This window comes from Zalophus californianus, chromosome 9 (genome assembly GCF_009762305.2).
Source record: "Zalophus californianus isolate mZalCal1 chromosome 9, mZalCal1.pri.v2, whole genome shotgun sequence".
Taxonomy (NCBI): domain Eukaryota; kingdom Metazoa; phylum Chordata; class Mammalia; order Carnivora; family Otariidae; genus Zalophus; species Zalophus californianus.
In genome coordinates, this window is record NC_045603.1 from 7186443 (window position 1) to 7202428 (window position 15986).

The 15986-nt window shown below is 55.0% G+C and overlaps 1 protein-coding gene across 3 annotated transcripts in view; it reads right to left on the minus strand.

Annotated features, from left to right (window-relative positions):
• Positions 1–15986, minus strand: part of SREBF2 (sterol regulatory element binding transcription factor 2) — a 66464-nt gene that overhangs the window by 2047 nt on the left and 48431 nt on the right. For 2 of the 3 annotated variants that reach the window (XM_027592886.2, XM_027592887.2), the window contains exons 12-18: positions 10228–10396; positions 9008–9125; positions 8064–8173; positions 6540–6672; positions 3945–4113; positions 1700–1885; positions 161–272 (exon numbers count right to left, since the gene is read on the minus strand). In XM_027592886.2, coding sequence (XP_027448687.1) covers positions 161–272; positions 1700–1885; positions 3945–4113; positions 6540–6672; positions 8064–8173; positions 9008–9125; positions 10228–10396 — 997 coding nt within the window. Of the gene's footprint in view, positions 1–160; positions 273–1699; positions 1886–3944; positions 4114–6539; positions 6673–7938; positions 7991–8063; positions 8174–9007; positions 9126–10227; positions 10397–15986 lie in introns of those variants that run through there. The other variant, XR_003519779.2, reaches the window with a different exon arrangement.

The following is a 15986-nucleotide window of genomic DNA, read 5'->3' on the forward strand; positions in this document are numbered from 1 at the left end:
CCCACCAAACCGCAGCTTTACAGCGTTCCCGATTCCTCCCCAGCAGCCCCCCGCCGAACCAAGCCTCGGGCTGCTCCTGTTCCCGCGCGACCCCCGAGAACACTGCAGGTGGGGCTACCCGTGGGGCTCAGGCCCAGAGCTGGGTCGCCGGCCAACTCACCGTGCTTGGTGCCCTGAGCGGCGCGCCGGCGCAGACTGTGCTCCAGCAGCTGGTGGGTGCGGGTGGGGCTGGCTCCGGCCATCAGGCGCACGGTGGCTTCATGCAGGAACACCTGGGGAGGCGCAGGGGGACACGGCCGTTCGGACCCCAGCAGATGCCTCTCCCGGCACCTCAGCGGCTGCCCCGACGGCAGCCCTTCCCCCGACATGACCCTGCCCTGCTCTCCCCGTGGAAGCAACCTCTGTCCTCACTGGGCCTTCCAGTCCCAGCCAGAAGCGGGGAGCACGGCACAGGCAGGCTGGGGGGGGGGGGCAGCCGTGAGCCTGAGCCAAGAAAGACGAAGAGGACGGCTCCCCTCTCCTGGACGCGAAGAGAGCGCGGACACACCCCCTGGGCTGGAAGACAAGAGGCCTGGGTGCAGCCTTAAGTCCTGGGGGGCTGCCTCCAGCTTGAGAACCGGCCGAGGTGAGGCAGGGGCAGCCGGAGGCAGGGGGGGCTCGCTGGGCGGGCACCAGGGAAGCTTTGTCCTGTTTCCTTCAGTTGCTTCAGAAAGCAAGGCCAGAAGGTTTCCACGTGAAAGTGCAGCTCTTCTGTAAATACGAGTCCCTGGGGAATGGGAGGCAAGGCCTAGATCTAGAATTCCTTAAAATCTCCAGGCTCCTTTATACTTTTGGATCTCCATCTGTGGGAAGGCCACGGGGGGAGCACTGAAGAGTGTCAGCAGCAGGGAAGCAGGATGGAAATGGTGTCTCACGAGAAGGCCTTTGATGCCAGCCGTGCCCCGAACAGACCACAGGGCCCCGAACCCTGGGGCACACTCCTCTTTTCCCCAGCGGGGGGGGTGGGTCCCCGGTGATTATGTGTGCGTCCTGGCTCACTGCACACGGGAGCCACAGTGTGACCCTGTGAGGGCCCAAGGAGCAGGCAGCCTCGCTCTTTCGTGCCCTTCCCCCACCCTCACTGACACTTCTGCCCTTCTCACTTGAGTTTTTAGAAAATAATTCAGGCAAAACCATGGTAAGTACATTACTCTAATTAGCAATAAAAATAAAACAAGGAAATTACTTGGGTCCAGTAAGCCCAATTATACAACTGCCCTCAGGGACTTCTCAGATCCTGTGGCCGTCACCACAGGGATGTGACGGGCAGTCAGGCGGCAGAACCAAAGCCCCCAGCGGCTCAGAAAAGGAATGAAATGAAGTTCTAGGGAGATTCTGTCACTCTGACACCGGTTAGAAAAACCAGAGCCGAGCTCTCTCGGTGCCCTTCCCAGCCATCCCAGGGCCAGGAGCTCCTGCCACCCTTGCGTTCCGCAGGTGAGGGGCACTCTGCCCGTGGGCCCCGCGGCCCCGCTCGCCGCCACGCCCCAGGGCCGGTCACACAGCAGGTACTCCACTAACACAGAAGGGGAGACCCAGCGCCCCGCCCAGCGCTCGACAGGCTAGCTGGCAGACCTCAGAGGACCCACACCGGCGCCCCACTGGGTTCCAGGGCCGCCCCCCCTCCCCCGCCCTTCCCTGCCGGCCGGCGGGGCCTCACCTTGCGGTACGCCGGGCGGAAGCTGTGTGCCAGCCGGCGCAGGCTGCCCAGGTCCCGCTGGAAGCCGGCCAGTTCAGCGCCCGATGCGTGGTACATCTCGCCCAGGGCCTGGCTGGCTCCCGCCTGCTTCTGCCAGAGTGCCGTCCTCAGCGACAGTAGCAGGTCACAGGTCAGCAGCTGGACCACCTGTCGAGTGAGCCACGAGGGAGGAGACAGGTGACTGGCCTATTGCTGGGACAGGGATCCCCGCAACTCTCATGTGCTCCCCAGCCCAACACTCAGCAGCGCCAGGAGGAGTGGAGAGTCCCACAGGGGCGGCAGCCTGGAAGACACACCACAGGGAGCAAGAGAACAGCTCAAGGGTGAACTCGGGCTCGTGGCATCTGGTCCTTTCCGTGGCCCGCAGGTGGGAGATCTGTTCTTCCCATTCTATGGGGGAGGAAGTGAGGCCCAGAGAGGGGCGTAGCTTGTGTGTCAGGGCTCTGACAGAAGGCAGAGGTTCCGCCCACCTCACGGGAGCACCCCCGCGGCTGGCCTGGAAGGTGAGATACCCAAAAGGCGCCACGGCCCTGCCCCTCAAAGTAGGATCGAAGGGCCTGAAATGGAAGCATAGCCAGGAGATGGAGGAGGGGAAGGAGAGGCTCACGCCAAGAGAAGGCAGCCAAGGCTCGGCCCGAGTGGTCCCTAGGGTTGGAGAAACAGAAGTGAAAGAAGGCGGAAGCACGGAGCCGCTGAATGCTTGGTTTAGCCCCACAGACCTACATCAATTGCGGTTTTGCCACCGACCAGCACACGACTGAACCTCCCGGCCTCAGTCTCCTCATCCACGAAATGGACACCACAAGGCTGTTGTGTTACAGGAGAGCACTGTGTGTGTGTCCCGCGCCCGGCCTTGGGAAGCACAGTCAATGCCAGCTGCTAAGTAAGCACGGACGCCGCATGAGTGGGGGCCCTCGAGGCCGGGCCGCCTGCCTGGCTCCCATCAGCACCAGGGAGCAGTGAGGGTGAGGAGGCAGCCCAGCCCTTTTTGAGAGGGGTCACACGTGGCCCTCCAGTTCAGATGGGCTCCCTCAGGACATTCCCCTTCTTGCACCTTCGCCAGGGCACTGGAGCCAACCTGGACCCTGCCTCGTGCCTGCCCGTGTCCTGTCCCTTTGCCACTGTGTTTTCTGGCTGATGATAGCCTCAGGGGGACACGGATGAGGCCTTCCTCTTCAAACAAAACCTGACACTTCTAAGAGGTGAGCGTTATGGGGAGCACCTGTGGATGGGGGTAGCAGCCTGGGGCTGGGTTATGTCCTTTGAGAGATGCCTGGCTCCATAGGGTCTCCTTCTCGGCCCATTTTCCCACAGAAAATGCCCTAAGGGTGCCGTGGCCTCTCTCACATTCCCCAAACTCAGCTGAGACTCTTTGGTTCTCTCATGAAGACAAACCCTACAGGAGACCAGCAGCGGAGAGGCACCAAGTAAGAGGGGGCTCCTCCACGGGCCTTTACTCTTGGGCCCTCCCTGCACATGGCTTGTCCTGTAGGGCTGGCAGGCTTCCTGGGTTCACCCCAGGATCTGAGGCCCCTGAGCACCTCTTAGCTGGAAGTGCCCCGCTAGCCACTGGGGACCAAACCTCAGTGAGGGTCTCAGAGTCTAACCCTCCAGGTCACAGCTCGTCCCTCCCTTTGTGGAGAGAAACCAAGCTCCTGAGTGAGCTTTTAGTTGTGGGCACTCCTGCCCTCCCCTCCGCTGGGACGGCCAGGCCTTGGGATTCAACAGTGACTGCAGTGCCCTCTAACAAAGCGTGGGGAAGGAGAGTCTCGAGGGCCAGGCAGGCCTCTGTGATGCACTGTGGAAACATTGCATGGGTACGACCAGAACATGCAATGCAACTACAATGCACCGCAGCTGCCCGCAAGGACACGTGCATCTGGCCCCAGAGGCGCCCGGGGTGAGTGCGGGAGCGGGCAGGCGCCCATTCGAAGGCTGGCCTGCAGCAGCTGGGGGAAGTTGTGAAGCTGCCTAGAGCAAACGCAGAACCCTGGCCAGCAGGATCCGGGACTCAGGGAACCCAGCAAAAGTGCAGGTGGAAACATACCTGCCCGCAGGACTAAAAGGGACCGCAACCGGGCCAGAATGGCTGGCCTGGTTTGCCTTTTGGACAGGCGCACAGGCCAGGTAAGCTCCAGGTAAGTCGGAGTGCTCTCCCCCACCACAGCTGAGCGCCTCCCGAGGCGCCAGGCAAGCCCGCACTCACGTGGTTGAGGGTGAGGTCGCAGGTGGCCCCGCTCACGTTGAGGCTGCTCCAGAGGTGGCCGCTGGCCCTCTCACAGTGGCAGAAGGAACTCTGCTGCCCATCTGCCTTCCCAGAGAGTGAGGTGTGCATGGCTCTGCAGGTGTGGAAGACGGCCTTCACCAGGGGGCTCCTGGGCATTGGAGGGGAGAGGCAAGAGGTCAGCGAGTGTCACCCGGGCAGCAAGAGGGGCCTGAGCTGGTGACACGTGGGTCTGTCCACTCAAATGCCGCCATAATGGCTCCAGATCCGAAGTGCCAGCCCTGAATGAGGGTGGGGCTCCCCCTCCAAAAGCAGCTCCTTCATTCAGGGAATGGCGGCAGAGCCCCAGGCCTGGCAATGCAGCAGCCAACGACCCAAGTCCCTGCCTGCGGGCGCTCACTTTCTAGTGCAGGAGTCAGATCACGCACTGAACACTGAGGTGTAATGCCAGGCAGTGTACGTGCCACGAAAGAAAGTCAAGCAGAGGAAGAAGGTGGCATCTTATGAGGCATGGTGGTTAAGGATGTCCTCTCTGGAAAAGAGAGACCTGAGGAAACAGGAGTGAGCCGTGCGGCTAGGGAGGATTCCAGGCAGAGGAGCAACATGTGCAAAGGCCCTGGAGAATAGCCAGGGGCCAGCGTGGCTGGAGGGAAGGAAACAAGGGGAGCAGAGAGAGGGCAGGCCCTTCGCAGCCGAGCCACGGCCCCCGTCCCTGATCTGCTTCCAGCTGCTCCAGGACGCAGGCCCCCGGAGCTCATCTCCTTTTCCTTTCCCACCCCTGCGCCTCTGCTGACACGGTCGCAGAGGAGTGCCCCCTCTCACCAACTTGCCTCCTGAGGCTCAGTCCATCTGCTGTGCCCCCTGGGCTGCCTTCTCCTGTCCTGCCCCCTCTCAGCCTCCTCGGGCTGCCCACTGGGTCAGGCCCTTTGTACCTACCTCTGGTCCCCCTGACACTGACCTGTGGTTGCCAGGCCTCCCGCCCACTGGCCCAGAACCCCTCCCAGTGAAGAGATGTGCTGGCTGCGTCACAGAAGCCATGACCGGCCTGGTGAAGGCAATCGCACCAGCTGCCCACAGGACAAGTGCCTGCACAGGCCCGGCCACTATCGATCTGCTCAGGGCTGCGACCGGCTCTCATGTGCACTGCTGCCTCTCAGAACTCAGAACGCAGCTGCCACCAAGAGGGCCTCAGTTATAGCATCCACTCAAACCATGGAACCAGGAAGAGGTGTGGGAGACCTGGGAAAAGGGCATGTGACGGAGAGGAAAGGATCAAAGACCCAGGCTCAACCAGCAGGACTGCCACTAAAGAACCACCTGACAGTCAAACAATCTATCTGTGCCTCAGTTTCCTCATCTGTAAAGTGGCCACAATCCCACTTGCTGCCACCTATGGTGGCATGAAGTATTGACTCCATTATTTGCACCTGCTCTCTGAGGGGCCATTCCCTCAGAAGCTGGGTGTTCAACTCCCTAGAGAAATGGAGCTTCTTCTCATACAGAAGATCGGGGAGAGGCTTGGGGAGGCTGGGGATGGGAGAGGGGTCCCACGGGATCGTTATCCCTAAAAAGCAAAGGGACCCCAGAGGGACTGAATTCAGGGGGAGGAATGTCTGCTGAGGGTCTTAGCGGATGCCAGGGCTCGCTGCTTACACGAGGAGACTCTGGACGATTGACCTGCCATGTCCTCAGGCACACTGGCTGAGAGACAACACACACAGGGTAGAGGGCAAGGTGGGTGCTGCCTGGTCAGGGTGCTTAAAAAACAGGTTAAATGAAATTGGGGTGTCAGACCTACCTCAGAGAACCTGCCTAGACCTACTTTTCTCAGCTCCTTTCTGCTCTCCTGGTTAATGGTCTGCTTGACAGGAAATGTTTTAGCCTTGGCTCTGAGGACCGGACCTGGTGGGGCTTTTCTGTCTTGGAGCATTCGACTACTTCTCTGGAGTTGCAGAAGATGTTAGGGACGCTCAATCAGAAACAGCCCGTGTCAGCAGGCAGGGTGGAGCATCACTATGGGCCACATGCTCCCAAGAGGCAGGTGTGAGTCCCCCAGGAGGAAGGTCAAAAGCTCTCTGGTTAGGCCTCGTGCTACAGGCCCAAGGCCCTTTTAGTGACAGGGCTAATGGGGGGCTAAAAGGCAGCTGGAAGGAAACCGGAGACCATGCTGGCCCACGAGAGGAGGATCCTCGGGCCCTCCCAAGCCCTGAGCTGGCCGTGAGCCATCGCCACCACCTCCAGGAGCTTCCGAAGACACCAGCAGCCACACTGCTCCCCCTCCAGCCTGGGGCTCTGTGGGGGGTGGGGGAGGCGGCCCTGGAACTAGCAGTGACAGCTGCTGGGACAACACACGCACAGACGGGGTGCTCGCCAAGCTCCGTTTCTCCATGCTGCCCTCCTCCTCCCTCCCGCTTTCTCTCTCCATCTACCATGTAGTCCCCAGGCTGCCTGACCTTTCACCCCAGTGACCACACAGACCTGCTCCCTCCTGCTAACATGGAGAAGGGAGCCTGGCACGCCTGGCCTCTGGGATTCCTCCCCGCCCTGAGAGGGAAGTGGTCAAGGGGGCTTACGCACTCTGTCACTTCCAGGGCTTTGGGGACACGCTCTACTTCGGTAAAATGAGCGCGTACAGCCGCGTCGTCTCCCTGGAGCCAGCTGATGGCCACAGTGATGGCGGATGTCCACCACCGACAGATGACATCTGGACCTAGAACGGAACAGTACCAAACGTGACTCCAGCACCCGCAGATCGACAGCGTTCAGCCTGGCTGTGTGTGCCCAGTTCCCATGTGCACGAGCCATCATTACCTTCTGCAGATGGGCTGGGGACCTTTGGGTTGCCCCCTCATACAATTCTGGTGGGACATGAGCCAGCACTATCTTTTGGAAAGTGTTTGGCAACCTGTATCAAGAGCCTTAAAGATGCTCACTCCTATTAATCTAGTAATCCCATTTTGGGCAACCTATCATCAAAAAATAGGCCTAAACAGAGAAAAAAAAAAAAGAATAACAAAGATGTTCACTGCAGTGTAACTTTTAAAAAAAGATTTATTTGAGAGAGAGAGTGCAAGAGAGCGCGTGCGTGCGCACGAGCAGGGAGGAGGGGCAGAGGGAGAGAAGCTTAAGCAGGCTCCCCGCTGAGCGATCTCACCACCCTGAAATCATGACCTGAGCCAAAATCAAGAGTTGGACACTCAACCGACTGTGCCTCTCAGGTGCCCCTTTAGTGTAATTTTTAAGTAAAATGCTGGAAACAACCTGAATCTCCCAACAGTCATGAAAAATGGGGCTTCCCAAGTGTTTGCATTAAGAGGCTCTTGTTAGAATCTTGTCTTTCCCTTTCAGAGGCTCAGTTTTCTCAGCGGCAGAATGACGGTGCTGGTGGTCTCGCCATGCCAGGGGTGGGGGGCAGAAATGCAAGATAAAAGGTGGAAGAGCCTGTGCTTTTCCCAAGACAGTCCACAGGGTCAGAGGTCAGGGGTGGCTGCTTTTCTAGAATCTTTTCCTCCCCGGGGGAGAATGGCCAGAAGAGAGCCTGATAGCCCCCTCTCCCAGCAGCCTCAGAAACAGCTGCTATACCATCATCCTGCTGGCAGTCTAGGGACAGAAGCAAAGCATGTCCTGGGGCCAATGTCCTGTTCAGCAGGCTGCACTGGCTCAACCTGTGGGGAGCTGCAGAGCAGTACAGATAACCGGATGAAAAAGTCTCTTCAGCAGAGGGTGTCAGACCCAAAAGCAGCCTTGGGGCCACTGTGCATCCGAGAGTGAGCAACCACCAGCCCCCAGTGTCTGGACCACTTGCTGCCCAGTCTGGGTGCTTGGGAAGGTTCTTGCCCCACTCAGCCAGGGCCCAGGAACGATATTCACTGCTCCTCGTCCCACTTCTAGGAGAATCATGATTTCCTGTCCCCGGAATGCCACCCACCAGTGGGTACCTATGGGCTGGGGCTACATGCAGGCCACAGATACACACCTCAGATCCAGAGAAGATTCCCAACTGCACACTCTTAACTGCCCCGGACCCCCTAGGACAAACAGGCTGTGAAGGAGTGAATTAAGCAACACGAGGCCTGCAGAGCCACCCTGCAGAATGCTTACCAAGGGCTGACTTGAGCACGGAGCTGCTGGAGAAGGGTGGGGTCACAATCCCCACAGAGTCCACAAAAGAGTTAAGTAATTTCAGGTACTCCAGAGCATTAGAGAACTCACTAGAAGGAAAAGAAACGGTCCCACTGTATATCAATCAGAACATACAGAAGGCCCACCCTCATGCCTGGCTTCGACGCTCCAGTTAAGACCCAATGGCCATTTTGGTCCCCTCTCCTGCACTGCGCCAGACACACCCTGAGCCCGGCCCCCAACGCCGTTCCCAGTCTCCACAGGCCTTCTTTCTTCACATGTCCCTGGGCTGCTCCTGATGCGCCAGCCCTGCTCTTTCATCCCTTGTCCAGAAAAACCTGACTCCTCCCCTCAAGGCCTAGTTCAATGTCCTCTCCTCCCACTCGTCTGCTGATGTCACGGGGCAGAACTGGCCTCCCTTCCCCATTCAGGTGCACTCCAGTTGGGACCTGGGCTTTGTAGGACCGTGACTTTGGCACCTGTCTGCCCTGCACGTCTCACTCTGTGGAGGAAAGACTGTTCCATTGCTCTGTAAGAATAAGAAACTGCCTGGCACACTGTATAAAGGTCTGGGTCCCCCAGATGTCTGCCTTCTGCTCAGCCCACGACATTCCATTCCTCTGTCCTTGGCAGGCCTCACCCCCTCCACACCCCAAAAGGCGAAGCAACCCAGTCAGATCTCTGATCTAAGAACTGCCTCCACTTGGTGAAGGGATGGGGAAGGCAGCACACTCGGTCTGGGGCTAAACGGTAAAGAGGGCTGGTTAGAGCTCCCACGGGACTCTCGTGGGGCTGCCAGCTTTGAGAAATACACACCAAGGAGTCATTTGGTTTCCCCGCAGACCCTACACTACGGCTTGCTTCCTGCCCGGTGCGTGGGCCTCGCAGATGCCGGAGGCAGGGGCCCATCCTGGGGACATTACCAGCTCTCCTCGTCCTGGTCGCCAGCCTTCTTCTTGGCCTGAGGCTTCACCAGTGACTCCACAGCTCGCTCCAGCAGGTTCTTGCAGAAGGCCTGGTGGACCTGGGCAATGGGGTCAGCTGAAGAAGGGGGGGAAAAGGCCAAAAGGGTCAGATGGTCTTCTCATGAGCCCATTTTGTCTTTGCAGAGAAAACAGAGGGTGGGGAGAGGAACCTGAGAAACAGCTCTCCTCTCTGAATGGGGATCAAACGCCCTTCTCCACCAAAGCCCAGAAGCACCCTGCTCGATAGTTGGAAGGTAGGGGGAGGTGTGGGGGAGCGGTGCTGTGTCTCCTGGCACACTACTCAGTACCTCCATTCAAGGTTGGGGTTGCAAGCCTTATTAGTAAACAGAAAGTGGGAAGGCGGACAGCCAACCGAGGAGAACAAAGTGGTGGCCGCTGCCTTGACATGACATGGAAGACCTGCTCCTATTTTCCAGGCTTTTGTGGCCAGCGATGGTCTGGCTGAGCTGATTAAACGAGGGGCCTCGTAATGCTTGCAACAGCTGTCATGGCCAAGTTCCCAACTGGCAGGCCCAAAGCAGGGTGGCAACGGCCCCTTCCCTCCTGTCCCATGTGCAGACGTGGGGGCCGCCATCTGACAGGGACACTTAGGAACACATTCTGGGCAACAAGGCCTAGAAACAGAGCCTGCATGAGGTGAGAAAACCTGTGGAAGTCTGCAGTGTAGACAAAGCAGACCACGGGGATGGAGCTGAGATTTAGGAGGCTTTCACTTGTACCCTTTCTTTTTGGTGTCGTGCGCCATTCTTATACTGAGCCATACGTGATTATTTTTGAAAAAAAAGGACAGTGGAAGCGCACGCCCAGGCCATTCCTGCACAACACGCCTCACTCGCCACCGGCTGCTCACGTTTGAGAGCGGGGCGAGTCGCCTCAGATCACTGTCAAACAGCAGGGACAGCAAGTCCGCACCCCCGCTGCCTGGAGTCCTGTCCCTGCCACCACTCTGAGCACTTGATGCCTGCCTGTCGCCTACTGTTCTCTGCTTTCCAGTGGGGCCAGCGAACAGCAACTCCACTCATCTTCTGTGTCTCCAAAGCACCCGGAGTAAGGGCGAGAACAAGACCGAGTCCCCACGTGTTTGGAGCACAGTCCCCCTGAAAGTCCTGGGGGTTCTTGTGGTTTTTTCCAACCCTCAGTGGCTGCAAAATTCTCACCTGGGTTCCTCTGAGCACAGTAGAGACTCTCCTTGGCAGCCGACTTCACTGACCAGCTCCGCTCCATGAAAAACTTCTGGCCCAGGGGGTGGCACAGCCAGCGCAGTGAGTCGGGGACCGCGCTGCGCTCAGGGCCACACAGGCTCTGGGCTCTACTGAGGAAGTAGCTCTGCAGAAGGACAAGGGCCAGGGGTAATTCCATGGTGGCAGAATGCTGGCTGCGGCCACTGTGGGGCTATCAGAAAGCACCACCGCGGTGGAGGCAGGCTGGGGCAAGACCAACGGGAGGGCCGGGCCCCTCACATCCGTGGAAGTAAACACCACCACTGAAACCAGGACAAGTGGCTCTGGGGGAGCCAGCTGGACTTGGTGACCAGGCCCCACCTCCCACAGGAGGAGGGGTACAGGGTTTCAGGGCATGGTGGGGCCCGCGCTGTACCCTGCCCTGCTCGGTAGGCCTAACCCTCCTGAAATCTCCCTCTGGCCCTGCTGGCATTGAACCTGCAAAGGTGAGGAGGGGCGGTTCGTGGAGGAGAGGTCACAGAGGCTCCGCAGCTGTATTTCCACCCTCAGCCCTGTGAGGGCCTCCGTGTCCAAGCCGGGTGGTCCCTGGGATCCTGGGACTTTTTCTTATCTGTCACTTTAATTACTTATCCTTTAGAATATTTTGAGGCAAAAGAGTGTTCTACTTTGACTAATTTTTCATCTCTTTTAGCTATGAGTATCAAGAGTATAGAGAAGCACAAAGCAAGTGGCTAGGAACTGTTATTTGTATCACCCTCACACAGGAAAGCACTGGAGTGATGGGATAGCCAATGGTTCGTCCAAGGACCCAGGCAGGCGTGCGTGTATATGGCTGATGTCTTTCCCCCCAAAGCTGGCCTTGCAAGGGCTTTATCTAGCCCCCTGAAGAGACTTCCGCACCATCCCTAGATGATCCCCTGACATGAACACCAGCCTGTGAGGGAAGACCAAGAGACACTCAGAGCCTCTTTGCTGGGCCGTTCGAAGCCAGTGCCCTAGTCTCCCAAGCCCCTCCCCTCTGCCTGGAGGGTCACATCACTCCCGGCCTCCAGGAGGAAGAACTGCAGGCATGCTGTCTATCCAAGTTTTCAGAAATTCTGTGATTTATGGAGTGAGGATATTTTTACTCTAAAATCCATGATTTCCAACCCATACACCCCGTGCAGACTAATCTGAATTGAGGAGCTGAGCCCAGAAGGATGGGAGGGAGGGAGGTAGAAGCACAAGACCCAGTGCTCAGAAAATCCAGAGGGGCCACCGGGACAGGCACGCAGACTTCAACCTTCACACTTCCGCCCTTGCCTCCACAATGAGGGCGGTGCCTCCTTGTCTGGTTCAGTCTGATGGCTCTGACCTTTACTGGGCTCTCTAAGTAGCCATCAGCTAATATAACGGCTTCAGAAGACTTGAATGCCAGGGTCAGAAATAGCACTGCCCAAGTGCCACTCAGGGAACACAGACTAAGATGACGGACTCTCATGGGGGCAGTGGAGATATTCAGTGCTGCCTGAATCTGAGAGAAAATGACCTGGCCAAACTGCTCTACAGATACTCTAATACTATCATAGCACTTCCCCGAAGTCTCTAATCACGGGACCAGCAGCACTAAGGACCTTGCCTCCTCTCTGCTGACCGCTGTATTGGAGACGGGATACTGGAGAACAGATGCAGAGGAATCCCATGACCTTCTCCTGACCCTCAACAAAGTGCTTGCTGAATCTGAGCTTGTAACTGCAGTGGAGGAGCCCGAATGGGACAAGAGGTTGGGGGTGGGGTGGTGGCCATCCCAGGGCCTCTGAGGTCAGAGAACCTTCTCACGGTTACCTGATCAGGAAGGGAGCACAGTGCTGCTGCAGGGGTAACTGCAAACAACTGGTCCCTCAGAAAGGCCCAAACGTCACCAAGAAAAGCAGAAACAGGGGCGCCTGCCTGGGTGGCTCAGTCGTTAAGCGTCTGCCTTCAGCTCAGGTCATGGTCCCAGAGTCCTGGGATCGAGCCCCACATCGGGCTCCCTGCTCAGTGGGAAGCCTGCCTCTCCCTCTGCCACTCCCCCTGCTTGGGTTCCTTCCCTCACTGTGTCTCTCTGTCAAATAAATAAATAAAATCTTAAAAAAAAAAAAAAAAAGCAAAGCAAAGCAGAAACAAAGCCTGGTTAGGTGGTTTTGCAAGAGGAACCCAAAGAATGATCTAGAAAATCATCACGTTAAAATACATTTTTAAGCTTAATTCTGGAGAAAAATCTCAGTTCTAAGACATCTCAGTGTGTGTGTGCGTGAGCTGGAGTTTAGTGGTTTGAATTAATAAGACATATAAATCCTGGGGTACAATCATCCACAGTGTAATTTCTAGAAGGCAAACTAAAAGAATAACTTCTGTTGCTCTTTTAATTTTCTTGGCATTATCCTCCTATGGTAATTTTCCTAAATTTTACAGACACCAGAATCCACCCAAGCTCCAGCCTGGGAGCCCCCTCCCCTCTAACTCATCTGCTAACTGCCAGATGGAGCAGCTGTGGCAGGAGACTCAGAGCTGCTTAGATCCTGGGAGCCACCCCGCGGTCCCTAGCGAGTCCCAATTCTACACTGTGTCCTCCCACACCAGGCTTACCCAATGGTTCTCAAACTGTGTGCCAAGGCACCCCAAAGCACCACAGGGAGCTGCAGGGGCGCCACGGGATATTTCACATTTCTGAGGTAAATACAGCCATGCCCAACATGAGTCAGACACCATGTAAACTACTAAATGGTGGTAGTTTGAAGTCTCGATGTGAGACTGCATGACCTTCCTTTGGAAGATGTCACATCTTCATGAAGCTGAGTTTTTAGAAGCTATTGTAATAAAACGCAAGCGCTGTCTGAAAATCAGAAGTTGGTGGTGTTACTCTGGTTTCAAAGTTTGAGAAGGTATGCAACACCCAACAGGCACATGTACCCAGTAGTCAGTAATATCAGCTCACTTATCGAGAAAAAAAAATACTATTTCTTCTTTCAGTTTTGTGTATATTTCTTTAATGGCTAGTAAACTGTTAAGACATAAATGTGTATTAAGGTGTCTGTACCTAACTAATTAATAAACAGAACTGTTAGGTATTTCTTTTAGCCCAGGGCAACCATGAAAAAATTACTGAGACACAAAGGGTGCCATGACTGAGAAAGATTAGGAACCTCTGGTCTAAACCATTTTCACAGAGGCCAGCCCTCTGTTTGCCCTCAAAGTCTGACTCATTTGCTAGCTAAATATATTCGACTGGATTCAAAGCTGCTTCCTCTTTAGGAAAGTACTGTCTGGGTCTCTTAGTCTGGCCCCTCTCAAGAGAAGCCAACAGATGAAAGGGGCGGTCACTTTCCTAGAAATCAGTGCCTCTCCTCTGCCCAACCTTACTGAAAATGCAAATATGGCGATACCATTGGTGTTGCAGATATTGATGCCCTCTGAGGGAGCATCACCACTTCTAGAGAGTTCACCTCAGGAGAAACTTGTACAAGTGGGTGAGGAGAGCGTGAGGTGACACTGCCTGCAGCACCATAACTGCAAATACGGGAAGCAACCGGATGCCCCCCAGCAAATGCGCTGGAGTACCAGGTACCTCTGTGGAGTAAGGAGGCAGCAAAGACAAGAGGCCCAAGACTCACTGGCTGGTTGGAAAAAAGCAAGTGGCAGAACAGTGTTGCAGGTAGGATCACATTAAACAGATTATAATGCGTAAATGTTAGCACGTGCAAGGAGGAAACTGAGGAAATACCCATCAGACTGCTCACTGCTTGTTAGACACATCAGATATTTTTGGGGAGGGGACTCGGGCAAGGACAGTTTTAAGGGCACATCTTCCTGATCCTCAGCTGCCACACACACACACCTTCCTCAAGTGGGCTGAGTCCCTCTGAAGCGCAGCTTCGTCCTGGCAGTAAGGACAATCGAAACCCCAGTGGAGCTTTTGGGATGAAAGGATGAGCCTAACATTTACAGGGGAAAGTAAAGGGCAAAAACTAGTCACTAAAGCTAGAGGGCTGACACTTCCAGATATCAAGACATATTAGAAGGCTCAGCCATTAGGGGCGTGTGGTGTTGGTGTAATGGAACAGACTGGAGCATCCAGAAGCAGATTTGTTATACATGGGCACCTGATTTATGAAAAAAGTGCCACTTGGTGCAGTGGGGCAAGGACAGTCATTTTAGTTAACAGAGTCTGGAGGCAGGGCGATTTCCATATGGAAAAAAAAAAGTAGATCTTGCAACTCCACCTCACACAAAAAATCAATTCCAGGTGGATATGGACTTGGGTGTGGAAAAAAAGTACAGTAGAGTGTCTTCGAAACTGAGATACGGCAAAGATTCACCAAACAGGACATAAAGTAACTAACTGTAATAGAAAAGACTAATCGACTGATTTCATGAACATTAAGAACTTGTGCTCATCAACTGACACCATGAAGAGAGAGACTAGGCAGGGGCCCTGTGTGGCTCAGTCGGTGGAGGGTCTGACTCTTGGTTTCATCTCGGATCATGATCTCAGGGTTGTGAGACTGAGCCCCGAGTCGGCCTCCATGCTCAGCGTGGAGTCTGCTTGAGATTCTCTCCCTTTCTCACTCCCTGCCCCTCACCCCTGCTCACACATACTCTGTCTCTAAAATAAACGAGGGCACCTGGGTGGCTCAGTTGGTTAAGCATCTGACTCTTGGTTTCAGCTCAGGTCATGATCTCGGCAGAGTCTGCTTGGGATTCTCTCTCCCTCTGCCCCTCCTGCTGCTTGTGCTCTCTCTCTCTCTCTCTCTCTCTCTCGCAAATAAATAAATAAATAAGTAAATCTTAAACAAAAATAAATCTTTAAAAGAAAGAGAGAACAAGAGAGACGTGGCAAGCCACAGAGGGAGACACATGCAAAACACATATCCAACAAAGGATCAAAGCCAGAATAAAGCACTCCTTGAATCAATAAAAAGACAGACATCTCAAATAAACAGGTATAAAGCTTGAATGTGGTTTTCACAAGAGATTATCCAAATGGCCAATGAAAAGGTGCTCAACATTGTTAATTCCCTGGAAATTACAAATGAAAACTATGAGATACCCCAGAAGGGCCAGAAATGATGCAATCATGTGTTTGGTGAGGATGTAGACCTGGAACCTTCTTTCCTACACTGCTGGCGGAGTGGAAACTGGTATACCTGCTTTGGAAAACTGGTAGGCACTGTCTTCTAAAGCTGAACATCCTCACAACAGCTGACCTAGCAACCCCATCCCTAGAAATGCAATCACATGCTCACCAAAAGATGAACAGGGACCTTCACATCAGCACTATTCATAATAACCAAGAACAGGAAACAACTCAAAAGTCCATCTCTAGGTCTAGTCATAGAATGGGAAGCAATGAGAATGGACAGTCTAACTATATGCAACAACACAAATGAATCTTGCACACAACACTGCACGAAAGCAGCCAGACACATACGGTACATACTGTGTGACCTTCTTCTGTAAAGTTCCAACAGAGGCAAAACAGCTGAGGTGATCAGGATGGTGGTTACCCTGGCTGGAGGCCTTGGGAGTAGGGGGATTCGCTGACTGCAAGGAGGCCCAAGGGATGCTTCTGGGGTCCTGGTCATGTTTTGTTCTTGATCTGTCTGCTGGCTGTGTGAGTGTATTCACTCTGTGAAGTCACTGAACTGTTATTTATGATTTGTGTACTTTTCTACATGCATATTATAGTTCAATAAAAAGTTTAAAGAAATAACAAA